Source organism: Schistocerca nitens, chromosome 1, assembly GCF_023898315.1.
Source record: "Schistocerca nitens isolate TAMUIC-IGC-003100 chromosome 1, iqSchNite1.1, whole genome shotgun sequence".
Lineage (NCBI taxonomy): Eukaryota > Metazoa > Arthropoda > Insecta > Orthoptera > Acrididae > Schistocerca > Schistocerca nitens.
Genome location: NC_064614.1, coordinates 823136258 through 823151567, shown reverse-complemented (window position 1 = coordinate 823151567; position 15310 = coordinate 823136258). Strand labels below are relative to the sequence as shown.

The 15310-nt window shown below is 44.4% G+C and overlaps 1 protein-coding gene across 1 annotated transcript in view; it reads right to left on the bottom strand.

The window, feature by feature from the left end:
• Window positions 1-337: 337 nt before the first annotated feature.
• Window positions 338-15310, bottom strand: part of LOC126205078 (facilitated trehalose transporter Tret1-like) — a 35556-nt gene continuing 20583 nt past the window's right edge. The window contains exon 4 of the mRNA XM_049938869.1: window positions 338-6723. Coding sequence (XP_049794826.1) covers window positions 6127-6723 — 597 coding nt within the window. The 3' untranslated portion in view covers window positions 338-6126. The remainder of the gene's footprint in view (window positions 6724-15310) is intronic.

Sequence of the window (15310 nt, the reverse complement as noted above, 5' to 3'; positions counted from 1 at the left end):
AGTACATTGTCTGCGTCAGATGTTGTAGAATCTTCAGAACTTCTTCCATTCCTACAAACTGATGTATTTACCTATATATGGAAGAGGAGAACATTTTCCCATTATTGATTTAAAAGGTTGCGTGTAGTTTTCTACACTCCAGTCAAATTCCCCTATTCTACAGAAATAATTGAGATATACACAATAAGTTAACTCGGCATTTGTATATTCTTCATATACTTGTCATCATATAAAACAACCAAATGGAACCAGGGGAACGATGGGATTTGGTGAAAGAATTTCCTATTTAGTTCTTTAATTATTTTATATTTTTAATGTAATTAACTGACAAGCACTTCACGTGTCTAGTTTTTCATACTATTACAATAACGAACACATAAATTGTTTTATTTGTACACGAGAACAAAAGCTGATATTCTTACCCTTCAAAGTTTTGAACAATAGTGTCTGCGTCTTAATCAAAGCTAGAAAGGCACACACTTATGAGATATGCTCAGGAACCACTTTTGTGACTGATAGGTTAACATGTACTGTGTATGATATTCTGTCTGATGTGTATTTTTAAGAAATCTATTGTTCATTGATTTTTTACTGCATTTATCCCACTGCAATTACACTTCCTTGTATATAGTTAATATGTAATATCAATGTAACAAACGTTTTATGCTGAATTTCTTCATCTGCTGAAAAAAAATAAACTATCATCTTTTGTATTTTGTTCCAGTTTCTTACTTGATGAAATACTAATTTGTGCATTAACAAAGCAAATTAAGAACTTCCTTACAATAGGTAAAAGGGTATTGCTTTTGATACAAGAATATTTCTTCTTTGTCAGAGCATATAAAATTACTTGCAAGCTAGAGAAAAGCAGAAGTTACAAGTAGAAGAAGAAGTGCGCTTCACAAAACGAAAAATGGTAGTATCCTATGACTATAATATCAGTCAACTTATACAAAAGCCTCAGTGTTACGCTGTATAGGGATATGAAATGGAATTATGGGTCAGTCCTGGGTAAAAGAGGTATATTGTTTTAGTGGTAGAATACAGGGAAAATGTAATCAGTCTACACAGGAGATTGCTTACAAATCACTCGTGTGGCCCATCCAAGAAAATTCGCCTAGTGTGTGGGACCCATACAAGATAAAACTAGCAGTGGATATTTAACGTATACATAGAAGGGTAGCACAAATGGTCACATGTTTCTTTGGCCTGTGGGACAGCGTTACAGAGATGCGTAGGAATGCGAACTGGCAAACTCTTGGGGATAGACGTAAACTGTCCCTATAAAGTCTACTAACAGAATTTCAGGAACCGGCATTAAATGATGATACTGCAAACTCTACGTATCACGTCCGTAGGAATCGCGAGGACAATATTAGATTAATTAGAAAACGCACGGAGGCATTTAAAGAATCATTCTTCCCGCCTTCCATACGTGGCTGGAACGGAAGAAAACACTAATAATTGGTTCAGTGGGACGTAACCTCTACCATGCACTTCGCAGTGGTTTTCAGAGGATAGATGTAGATGTAGAATCAGTTCCAGCATTGCTTGTCTCCAGGGCAGCGCTGTAGCAAGAGCACAGCAGTGAAGAACTTCAGCAAATCCCTATACAAAGAGACAGACTTCTCACAGGCGAACCAAGAGAAATTTGGATAATGTGCGAGAAAAATAAAGTAAATGGCATACGATTTCCTGACAACCTCAATATCAGATAAGATAAAACTTTGGGTTACTGAAAGTATATCTGACATTTAAGCGGTATATCCAGCTGCTATAACCGTTTAAATGTCATCAATTCTGCATAAAAAATCAATGTAATACTTCACGACGTAGCACTTCGTAACCTCGGAACATTTTTTGAAGTGGTATCTACAGGGCAGAAACAAAACCAACACCGTCCGAACAGGCCTTGAAAGGACGACGGTACCGACCGGCCGCCGAGTCATCCTCAGCCCTTAGGCGCCACCGGATGCGGTTACGAAGGGACATGAGGTCAGTACAGAGCTCTCCCGGCCGTTGTCAGTTCTCGTGATTGGCCCCGCTACTTTTCAGTCAAGCAGCTCCTCAGTTGACCTCACAAGGGCTAAGTGCCAGCCAAACCCAACAGCGCTTAACTTCGATGATCTGAGGGGAACAGGTGTTATCACTGCGGCAAGCCGTTGCCATCTGTAGGGTACGTTTTCGGATAATCAAACGGAAGCGTATTATATGAATTCACTAGCTTCAGCTGCTGTCTCTGCTTTTGAAGGAGTATTAGGATTTTGTAGACACTAGCTTTTATGAATGGAGATTCTTTCTTTCGGTTTATGTTTAGAATGTATTGCTGAAGTTTGAACGCATTAACTGCACTAATTTTTGGGGACATATTTAGGAAACTTTCTTCTTAAGATTTTTATCGTAGCTTCTCAAAATCAGCCACTGCAGTGACTGTCAGCTTCATTCACAGCAGTAAACTGTGTGACATCCACGACATGCCACATCTGAAGATCTGTACGTTCTTGTCTTTAATATTATTTTGTGTTTCAAATTTTAAATTGGTCACGCTGTTGTGACGTTGAACCTAGCAATGCTGACCACTCTGTTACTTATCCTGCGGTATTCCAAATTAGACGTTGCTGTCACTGTTTTCTTAATATTGTGTGTGCTTAAATTAAGTATGAAAAAATAAATCTTAGTTTATTTAATGTAAACCCGTTGGTTTCGCCTGCAGTGTTGGCACTGGGAACACTATGCAACACACAGCCAGACTGAATAAGCCATCAGATACGAGCGTGTATTGGCATGGAACAAAAACACAACTACATATTTTCCACAATATTCGTGCGAGCAATAAAACGTATCAACTTTCTAAATGGTTGTAGAATTTATTTCGTGGGTGACTTAATCACGGATTAGACAGAAGTAATTTCTTTATATCTGCACGATATGATACCGCTCCCTTATGCCTTCGAAAGCAGGTTGACTCATAAATTTCAATTTAAAAAAATGGGAACCGATAAACTAAACGACGGAGAAGAGTGCACTGCCCGCCTGCATATATGACTCTACATCCTGAGTAGCTGTCTTTCCTATATGTTCAATGTATTGTTTAGTAAAGGAAGCAAACGAAACGAATATTCCACGTACTGTGAGCGGAGCTCTTGTATCTTTACTGGATATAAAGTGCGCGTTAGTTACCATCGGTTAGTCAACAATTTTTACGACGTACTTCAATGAATCACTGACGCGAACAATAATTACAGTGAGACCTGCTGGTACAAAGTCATCTTCTGACGGGCCCCTATTCCTTGTCAATTCGATGTGATCCGATTTTTCATACAACAATCTATACTCTTTGCGAAGGATATCGCAAATAATCCTATACATCTACACAAAAGTGAATTGTGTGAAGGGTTTGGTGTGTATCTCTTTTATACAGTTTATGTGGCATCTTCATTTATTATAAAGCAAATGCAAGAGTACGTGTACTTTTTAAGCAGATACCGTTACCCAGATATACGGCCCAGACTAGTTTTGCGTTATTGACTGCAGTATTTGTAATTAATTTTGGTTTTTGATTTTGACGGATTTTGGAAATTATTAACAAAATTAAAACAATAGGATTGAATTTCGGTAATGTAACTTGAAAGTGCTTATATTCACTAGAATGATGCGCACTAAACACATCTATAAGGACAATCGATGGGACAATTTTAACTACTTAAAGCAGTTGGCTCCCAATGCATTCAAATTCAAAGGAGAACACTGCCTCTGAGTGAGTTTGTGGAAAAATGAAACAAAACCTATCCTCACTCGTATAGACTCACATACCCTGATACCAAAGCGGTGGGATTAAGATCAGTGTTTGAGAAAGCTATGCAACAATACATGGAGAGTTAGATCAGAAGAAAAATTGGGAGATGACAATACAAAAATAATCGTCAACTTGTATGAAATCCTGTCTATCCTTCTTAACAAATTATAGAAACTAATTCGCGTCCAGCTATATATGTATCACAAGCACAGGATTTGTTTCAGGACAGAAAACACAAATGGAGCTTGGGAACTAGTGGCCTGAGTGACTGGATTGACGAGTGTCCAATCAAACAGATCGTAGAAAGCTGAATCGGTAGGAGTGGAATAACACTCTGCACCTTCTTTCCAGCCATTTCACTATATCATCTCACTTAAATAATGGGCAATAATTATTACCCATATATTTTAGTTAGCTATTAACAGTCTTCAGTCTTTTCGATGCGCACAATAGCAACGAAAGGGAAAATGAGTTCTCAGAAGTGTTTGCTTGTGTGTGTGTGTGTGTTTTAGGGAGGGAGGAAGGGAGAAAGGTAGATAGGGAGGGAGGGAGGGAGGGAGGGAGGGAGAGAGAGAGAGAGAGAGAGACTTTGATAATTTCAATGATTAACGGACCAACTGCAACTAAAATGTTCTTCTCCACAGGGTTTTTCACATCATCACACTGAAACATTGGTGGGCGCTGACGGTTGTCTAGATACTTTTTCTGTAATTTCATTCCACAATGTCAAATGGAGCAAGATCTTCGTATCCTTAGGAAAATAGGTGCAAGCTGTATTGAAACATGGCTGAAAACACTATGTACAAAAATCAGGAGGGAACAGTTAGAACTGAAAACCATAAACGATGTGCTCGGATTAAAAAGGAAGTAAGGAAGGGATGCAATCTTCCGGCACTACTGTTCAATCTGCACATCGTAAAAATAGTGACAGAAGTAGGAGTTACGTTCACGAGTGGGACTGAGAGTGAAAGGGTACCAGTTATGAGATTCAATGATGACAGTGCTATCCTCACTGAAGGTGAAGAAGAATTACAAGACCTGTTGAATGGAATAATCAGTATAGTGAGTACAGAATGTGGGTTGAGGGCAAGCAGAAGAAAGACGTAAGTTGTGAGGAGTAGCAGAAATGAAATAAGCGATAAACTTCACATCGGAATTTGTGACCACGAAGTAGATGAAGTGAGGGAATTCTGCTATGTTAGAAGTTAAACAACACACGGCGGAAATAGCGAAGAGCCCATCAAAATAAGACTAGGACAGAAAAAGAGCGCATTCGTACCAAACATCGACCTCAATTTGATGAAGTAATCTCTAAGAGCGCATGTTTGAGGCACAGCATTGAATCGAAGTGAATGATGGGTTGTGGGAGAAACGGAAAAGAAGAGCTTCAAAGTATTTGAGATGTGGTGCTATAGAAGGATGTTGTAAATTAGTTGGACTAAGTAATAATAATGTCGTGTGACGAGGGCCTCCCGTCTGGTAGACCGCTCGCCTGGTGCAAGTCTTTCAATTTGATGCCACTTCGGCGACTTGCGCGTCGATGGGGCTGAAATGATGATGATTAGGACAACACAACACCCAGTCCCTGAGCGTAGAAAATCTCCGACCCAGCCGGGAATCGAACCCGAGCCCTTAGGATTGACAGTCTGTCGCGTTGACCACTTTTTTTTTTGTTGATCGTTGAGTTTGGTCGTTGCGGACGTCACGTGACATCCGTTAATGTCCGTTTGTTGATCCTTCCACTCAGTTACCACTCAGCTACCGGGGGCGGACATTAGTTGGACTGATAACGTAAGAACATGGTTCGCAGAATCAAAGAAGAAAGGAACATATAGACAACACAGACAAGAAAAAGCGACAGGATGATAGGACACGTATCAATACATCAAGAAATAGATGGAGCTGCAGAGGGGAGTAGGGGAGGAGATCGGAATACACTCTACAAATAGTTGAGGATATTGAGTGCAAGTGCTAGTCTACGATGAAGAGATAAGCATAGAAGAAGAAGTCGTGGCAGACCGCGCCAAACGAGTGAAAAGATTGTCGACCCAAAATAGATAGTACCATAGTAAGTTGCCGATAGCCAATTTCAGTGTATGTACCTCGCAAGTGAGTGATGGGAGATTGTGTGTGTGTGTGTGTGTGTGTGTGTGTGTGTGTGTGTGTGTGTGCGTATAGACAGAGAGAGAGATAGAGAGAGAGAGAGTTTGATGATTCATTGACTACTCTATCAACTGCGGCAGAAGTGTTCTTTTCGTTTCCAAACAGTTCTAATGGGGACAACAGCACAGTCTCTTTTCAGTCTTGCTGGGAGAGAAAGCCACCGGCTGCTAGACATGTCCAGACGTTTGGTCGGTCTCTTGTACGTTGTCGCAGCTGCCGGAACTTATGCAGCAGGAGGTGCCGCCCTGCCTCGACAGGTGGCACTGTATTTGGTGGCCCGTGAGGCCGCGCGTCTCCGGAAGCAGCGCCGTCACGAAGACCGTGTAGGCGGCGCAGATGCAGCCCAGCACCCAGTAGGCGGCCGACGTGCCGAAGAGGCGGACGAACTCGTCGAAGAAGCCGGTCATGAGGGCGCAGGCGAGCCAGCTGACGGAGGTGGCGGCGCCGACGGCCCAGCGCTTGTCTCCGGGCGGCAGCAGCTCGGCGATCAGCAGCCACGACAGCGGGCCCAGTCCCACGGCGAAGCCGATGAGGAAGAGGTTGATGGCCACGAGCGGCAGCCAGCCGGCCGCGAGTTGCAGCCACGGCCAGCCCTGGTGCACCGCCAGCGTCAAGTGCGAGAACGTCATCAGCAGCCCGGAGCTGATCATCAGCGGGCGACGGCCCGCGTTCTCCACCAGCACCGACGAGAATCCGGTCGCCACGAACTGGATGGCACCCGTTATCACCATCGACAGCTGCGGGGAGATGGAGGTCCCTGCTTCCTGTATAACATGAAGCACGTCTTCCAGAAACCAAATGCAGAATCTCTCCCATCGAAAGTAACACCTCTAAAGGGAAAACAAAAGTAGTGGCCCTAGAGGGCCTTTTACTGACAGTTTGACAGTATGACGATCGCTACTTGTACACAGAAGCCTACGCCTTAGCCATAAAGTCCCTTTAAACCTGAATTAAAAGCACTCCGTCTTTAGGCCACAATTGTCCCATCAGGACCATCGGACCACCGTGTCATCCTCAGCTGAGGATGAGGATAGGAGGGGCATGTGGTCAGCACACCGCCCTCCCGGCCGTTATGATGGTTTTCTTTGATCGGAGCCGCTACTATTCGGTCGAGTAGTTCCTCAGTTGGCATCACGAGGCTGAGTGCACCCCGAAAAATGGCAACAGTTCATGGCAGCCCGGATTGTCACCCATCCAAGTGCCCCCCCCCCCCCCCACGCCCGACAGCGCTCAACTTCTTGATCTGACGACGGGAATCGGTGTATCCACTGCGGCAAGGCCGTTGCCACACCTGAACTAAAAGCGTGTAACAAACTGTCATAATAGGATATTTACAATTTCAACATCCCGTTCTGATCATTCATATGGAAACAGTACTCATCACATGAATTGCAACGTGATTGGCCACACAACTGCCACATGGCTGCCCTGGAAGGAGAATAAAGTCTGTGCCTTGAACAACTGATTGACTGTCTCTGCCTGTTTGGTGAAGAACGTTGGCAGATTCCAGAGATCACTTTGGAGTAGCGCTTAGTGACAAGTTTGGGTTCATCAAGGGAGGCATAACAACGAAAATATGAGACAAGTGATGGATAGATCTCGTGAATGGTTCAGTAAGGAGCTCCAAATCATAAAGTTCGATCATGTGATAGATATTCTCTCCGATAGCTGAGCAGTCGTTGTGGCGGACTACCATGCCAAGGGGCCTGGGTTCCATTCCCGGTTGGGTCGCAGATTTTACCTCGCTGAGGGACTGCGTGTTGTGTTGTCTCATTCATCGTCATCGCATCCCCATCGACGCGCAAGTCTCCAAAGTGGCATCAACTCAAAAGACTTGCACCAGGCGACTGGTCTACCCAACGGAAGGCCTTAGCTACACGACATTTCATTTTCTCATGTGGTACAAGAGAGGTTTTGGCTTGACAAATGTATTACATGTCCGCCACTGTATGTGGTTCACCAATCTGAAAGGAAATAATTACTGGAATTACTGCATCGCCGGTGTGGTCACCCTGCAAGTCAACCAGAATGTGTGCTGCAGAAACTGGAAGTAAAAGGAGCACCATGCTACTCCACGTGAAAAAGGACTTATCTGCTAATGCAGATCAGTAGGACGACATGGAAGCGTATCATGCCGCGCACGGCTAATGGTGGTACACTTACAGAGGTTGGGGCCGGCCGGTGTGGCCGAGTGGTTCTAGGCGCTTCAGTCTGGAACCGCGCGACCGCTGCGGTCGCAGGTTCGAATCCTGCCTCGGGCATGGATGTGTGTGATGTTCTTAGGTTAGTTAGGTTTAAGTAGTTCTAAGTTATAGGGGACTAATGACCTCCGCTGTTAAGTCCCATAGTGCTCAGAGCCATTTGAACAGAGGTTGGGCAAAAATATGGAAACACCAAAAAGACGCACATTAGCGCGTCTAATACCGTGTAGTAAAACCGTTGACCTCAAAACAGCTTCCACTCGTCCAGAAATTGGTAAATACAAGTTCTGTATGGTTTTCAATAGAATCTTATCCCGTTCTTCTTCCAAAATAGTGGCAAGTTTAGGTAACAATTATGGAGGTGAATAGCGATCACGCACCCTTTGTTCCAAAGTAGACTACAAAGGCTCAGTGATATTGAGATCTGGTGACACTGGTGGTTAGGGAAGATGCAAAAATTCATCCTTGTGGCCACAGAACCAATTCTGAAGTTTCCTTGGAACACAGCATCACTATTGGCAAACTAAAATTGTACCGTGAGATGGATCTGATCAGCCAAAATGCTGAAACCGTGGTAACCATGGAATACCACGATATGGCTGCCCAAACAATCACCGACATCCCAACAATTTTCACTCTTGGAACATAAACTCAGTCAGAATTTGGAAACAGTGTGCAACAAGACTCATCTGAGCAAATAGCTCTCTTCCATTGCTCCATAGCCAAGATTTTATTGCTTTGGCACCACGTTTTCTTGTTACAGGCATTTGTATCGCCGGTGTGTGGCTTTGGAATTCCAACTCTCCCTGAAATTCCCTGCTTATGAAGCTCCCTTCGTATTGGAAATTTGATGGAAAGTTGTGGTAAGATCCTATGGGACCAAACTGCTGAGGTCATAGTTCTCTAAGGATACACTACTTAATCTAACTTGAACTAACTTACGGTAAGAACAACACACACACACCCATGCCCGACGGAGGATCCGAACCTCCGACGGGGAGAGCCGCGTGGATCGTGACAAGCCGGCCCAGACCGCGCGGCTATCCCGCGCGGCCCTTCGTCTTGTTTTGGTGCTGACAGGGTTCGCAAATGCGACATTCAGCTCTGCAGTGAATTTTTCAGCTGTCGTCCTGCTATATTTCGTCATAGTCCTCTTCAATGCTGGACTCGCATTCGGGAGGACGACGGTTCAATCCCGTGTCTGGCCATCCTGATTTAGGTTTTCCGTGATTTCCCTAAATCGCTCCAGGCAAATGCCAGGGTGGTTCCTTTCCCAATGCTTCCCAAATCCGACGAGACCGATCACCTCGCTGTCTGGTCTTCTCCCCCAAACAACCCAACCCAACCTCTTCAATGACCGTCTGTCGCGATCAATCGATGCACTGTTGTTCGTGTTGCGACTTAGCGGATGATGTTTTATCGCTTCCCATGTATGCGGAACACATTTTTGATACGGTGTCTCCTGAAACATCAAACACGGAACCACCCAACATACGAGCACCAACCATTCGGCCACGTTCAAATTCAGTCAGCTCCGATGTAACACACTCACAGTTACAGAGAGCGCAGTTCGGATCACGACTCACACGTATTGACGACAGCGCACAGATGCCGTTCGAGGTCAGGTACAAAAAAACGTTCAAATGTGTGTGAAGTCTTATGGGACTTAACTGCTAAGGTCAACAGTCCCTAAGCTTAGACACTAATTAACCTAAATTATCCTAAGGGCAAACACACACACCCATGCCCGAGCGAGGACACGAACCTCCGCCGGGACCATCCGCACAGTCCATGACTGCAGCGCCTTAGACCGAGTCAGGTACAAAAACCCATCCTACAGGCTTAGCTAGCATCAGCATTTATGTTCACGCATACATTTCGCGTGGTGTTCCCATATTTTTGTCCAACTATATTTCGTCACCATAGCCATATGGAGGCACATTCTGGAAGTGACGGAGATAGCATTTGCGTGGAACATTGTTCCGCTTTCTGCTGCCATGACCGCAACAAGTACACCAGAGTTCACAATTAATAAAATTTTCCAGGCTATTATATCTTCGTGGTCGAATGGGTTTCACTTTAAAACCCGATGTTTCGTTCCCATCTGCGGAGGACATTTTCAACGGGACTCGTAGCTTTGCTGAATGTTCGATTCACAGCCTGGCTCACTACTGACTCAGTAGTGCTCAGTAGCGAGCCAGGATGTGAATCGAACATTCAACAAAGCTACGATCTTCGGAGGCGAATATGGAGACGAGACGTCGGGTTTTAAAGTGAAATCCGTTCGACCACGGCGTAATAGCCCGGAACATTTTATTAATTGTGACATTTCCGGCCGTTAAAGCTTACATTTTACAATTACACCACATTTGGCATTTGGCCCTCTTCAGGGGGTAAAAATCCAGCCCACGTGGTGGATCGAAAGTTCAACATCGATGTGATTCTTGAAATCTTCCTACAGTAATGGGTATTCCATGCGATTTCGCAATTGCAGCGGGATGACGTCGACGCCTTATCACGATATTCCGGTTGACTACCAGGTGAGTTTCGCACTGGAGATTGCTGAGCGTATTGGCCAGATAAAACTGCCAGCATCTCCACAGGGAATCATGCGACTTCAGATTGTGCTGCGGTTTTGTAGATAAGCAGGGGCTTTGACTGCCTGCGTAGAGTGTTACGTCTGCGTACTTTGTAAATAAGCAAGAGTCCCTAAGGGTCTTGTAAAGGTCAGCTTTGGACGTTTATGAAGTAAATTTAGGACTTATTCGCCTAATGAATTGATTGGGCTGAAGAAGACGTTCCGTATAGAATCTGATGGATTTTATCTGGATGATCGAATATATGGGTGATAGCACTAAGTGTTGTATACAGTGTTGAGATTCTAGGAGCGAGCGTTCGTGGTGGAAAACTTTCCTCTAAATATAGCATTCTTCGAAAGTGTGTGTCGGCGGCCAGTCACCACGCTTCCGCGCTATACGTGGTAGCACTAAAAATAATCAGTTTTGCGATATTTGATAGTGGATCACTCTTAAAGAGCGGGTACAATTGGTAGAATAGAGCGACCGTTATTCACTGGTTATGTGTGACACCCATGTCTATGGTAAGACAAAGTGGAGCTTTTCTGGTGTCCATCGCAGGCCTTATTCCAGCAACTGGCATGGTGTCACGTGCACATACGTGGTGACTGCATGACCGCCCTCTGTCCGGTTTAGCGTCCTCTCTTAAATGTTACTCCATCTGAGGCGAAGTGGGAATTCGTACCGGAGTTTTTGGTTGCACGTTCCCTGTCCATCCGTAGGCACACAGAGTTAAGATCTGGTGGTCAAAATAACAACATTAACTGTCTCTGCACATGGTATTTGGTAAAAAAATTGCATTTGCGAGGATATTAAACAAATAACCGAATCCCACGCCTATACAAGTTGAAAGCCACCATCATGATTAATGAGGTCATTCTAGAATCGTATTTTGTACATACCTTAATAAATGAATCGAAGAGATACCATACCGTATCCAAGATTTTCGTTTACATGGCGTTTTTCGCATATTAACCTAACGTTTCGGGTAAATTAGGCATCAAGTAATCTCTAGCCCACCTACAAAGGTCTTTGTTCTTCCCTGCTCGATAAAAGATGATGTGGGCTTGCGGAAGACAGGACTCTAGAAAATACAATGTCGATATGGCAAAACCTACTTTATGCGGATCACGTGAACAATTCATGAAATTTGCTTGTAACATTAACACCATACTCGCCTTTCATAGCAAGGTTAAGAACGATATAGCTGAGCACTGTATCTAGGCGGAACACTTCATGCATTATTATGAAGCGAAAATCACGGCTATTAAGAGATCCTGCTGAGATTCAGTTATTAAGGAATGTGTGGAAATACGTGGAAGAGCGCACAAATCGTTATGGCAACGTTTAACGTATACAGTAATAGATACCGCTGATTTCCTTGATATATCCATAAAAATAAAATTTTACTCCTAAACTCATGCCTAGCGACAGTTAATTTTATTATTTTGACCACTGTAGCTACGCATTTCGCTTGAGGCTATCCACACAATACTACTGTAACGCACGCTTCTGGAGCAACATTTTATTGAGGCTGCTGGATGCGACAGAGATCGGTCAAACAACAAAAGACTAAGCTCATGCTCCTCGGCGCTAGTATTTTGAACACGGTGTTAGGGCATACCTATTGCAAACTTCTAGGACTTGTAGAGGGGAGAGGGTACATAATATTTCCAAAAGTAAGCACGTGCGGAAACGTCATCAAACGACGCTACAGAGCGTCACGGAGCGTCAACGTCATAAGCGCCGGGGACTGTAAATGTATGTACAAGTAGGGCTGTCCGTGATGATGTTAGAAACTTTCAAGGAAGATGGAGAAAAATAAATGTGTCAGTTTGAGGTAAGGGTCCCTGTACCGGTAACGAACGAATCAAAAGTTAAAAGCGAAAACCGTTCTGATACTTCTGACAGTGGAATACGTGCACCGTTACTCTTGTTGCTACGATTGTAGGGTAGGCAACGATCAGAGGTTGTAGTATGGACCAAAACAAGAAAAAATGTCTGTTAAACATGGGCTCTATATTGCATATCTTACGAGGTATGAGCACTTGTTCAATAGACGAGATGCGTTTCACTTTAGCGAAGATGAACAAATGCTCACAGCATTTCAGAGTCATAATTTACTGAATATTTTTACTTGTTTTCATCCATACTGAAAGTTGCACACCTTACATTCTTAGCGAAAACGGCACCGGTTCATGTATTACATTGTCAGAGGTAGTAGAATGGTTTTTAATTGTAGCTTTCAACTCTTTCGTTTCCAAACCATGGACCCTTACCTCAAATTGGTACGTTTATCCGTCTGCACCACTCTTGAAAGTCTGTAATACCATCAGAGAGGCACCCTGTATGTACATAGGAGGTAAAAATTACTAAACGATATGAAGAAAAACGTTAATTAGTTACAAACTATGGCGTGCACACGCTTTATTCAACATGTAAACGTTGTTGCATATATTCTGATTTAGGGTATGACATGTTCGGTACGCGTCCCATCATTGGCGATGATGTGACGCTGACGAATGGCGAAATGATGCGTGACCCGCTGAAGTATCGGGACATCGATGCTGTCGATGACCTCCTGAATGTTTTCAGCTCGGAAATGGTTTCGAGGTTAGTGCTGTACATCTTATCTTTAATATTGCCTCACAAAAAGGAGTCGCATGTGTTCAAATCCGGAGAATTTGGTGGCCAATCGAGGCCCGTGCCAGAGGCCATTCGGTACCCTAGAGTCAGAATGCGGTCCCGAAAGTGCTCCTCCACGACGTCAAAGGCCCTCTACTTCTATGGGGTCGAGCTCCATCTTGCATGAACCATATCTAGTCGAAATCAGAGTCACTTTGGATAACGGAGATTAAATCACCTTCCGTTCGGTTGTCACCGTGCCATTAAGGAACATCGCACCGATTATTCCGTGGCTGGACACTGCACATTACACAGTGACGGTGAAGGTACTTCTTGATCGCGAAATGCGGTTTCTCAGTCTCCATATGCGCCAAGTTTGCTTATAGACTAGCCCATCCACATGAATGTGGCTTCGTCGCTAAATCAGACCATGCATGCACATACTAAATCCCATCATGCCCCGCGGGCATGTCCTAGAAGTGTGTAATGGGAATTTCAGAACGACCTGTATAAAACAACGACGTGCAATAGCAATCTCCAATGTGTAACTCACATGATGACGTCAGAATGACTGTCAGCCCATATATCGTGACCAATTGTCGACATTATGCGTTTACAATCTCAAAATTTCAGGAGATAGATAGAATGTCGCTATTGTCACCTTGCTTTCTGCATATCAAGTTAGGTTTGGAATTCTGTCTGTTACTCATTGCTGTACAGACATTTCTGAATTCGTTCACTGGTAATGAGTGTGTAACATTAACTCTGTCACACGTTTCCGGTCAGAGACTCAACATCGATCTTGAGTTTCCGCACACTACTTGGTTCTCGGTGGTGATCTGCCTACTTTGTGGTAGGTTACATACACTGATGAGCCAAAGAAACTGGTATACCTGCGTAAAGCTGTGTAGGCTTCTGCGAGCACGCAGAAGTGCCGCAAAGCGACGTGTCATGGATTCGACTACTGTCTGAAGTAGTGCTGAAGGGAACTGACACCGTGAATCCTCCAGAGCGGTTCGTAAATCCGTAAGCGTACGAATGGCGCAGATCTCTTCTGAACATCACGTTGCAAGGCATCCCAGATATGGCCAACAATGTTCATGTCAGGGGAGTTTGGTGGCCAGCGGAAGTGCTTAAACTCAGAAGAGTGTTCGTGGAACAACTCTGTAGCAATTCTGGACGTGTGGTGTGCCGCATTTTCCTCCTGAAATTGTGCACGTCAGTAGGAATGCACAATGTACATAAATGGATGCAGGTGATCGGATAGGATGCTTACGTATGTGTCACCGGTCAGAGTCGTATCTAGATGTATCAGAGGTCCCGTATCCCTCCAGCTGCACACGCCCCACACCATTAGAAAGCATGCACCTGCTTCAACAGTCCCCTGCTGACATGCAGGGTCGACTGATTCATGTGGTTGTCCCAATACCCATACACATCCATCCGCACTATACAACTTGAAACGAGTCTCGTCCGACCAGGCAACACGTTTCCAGTCATCAATAGTCCAATGTCAGTGTAAACGGGCCGAGGCGATGCGCAAAGCTTCGTGCCTTGCAGTCATCAAGGGTACACGAGTGGGCCTTCGGCTCCGAAAGCCCATGTCGACGAGGTTGCGTTGAATGGTTCGCATGCTGACAATTGTCGATGGCCCAGCACTGAAATCTGCAGCAATTAGCCGAAGGACTGCACTTCTGTCACGTTGAACGATTCTCTCCTGTTATGATTTGTCCCGTTCGTGTAGGATCTTTTTCCTGCCGCAGCGTTGTCGGAGATTTGATGTTTTGCCACATTCCTGATATTCATGGTACGCTCGTGAATTGGTCGTACGGGAAAATCCTCCCTTCATTGCTACCTCGGAGATGCTGTGTCTCATTGCTCATGCGCTGACTGTAACACCATGTACAAACTCACTTAAATCTTGGTAACCTGCCATTGTAGCAGCAGTA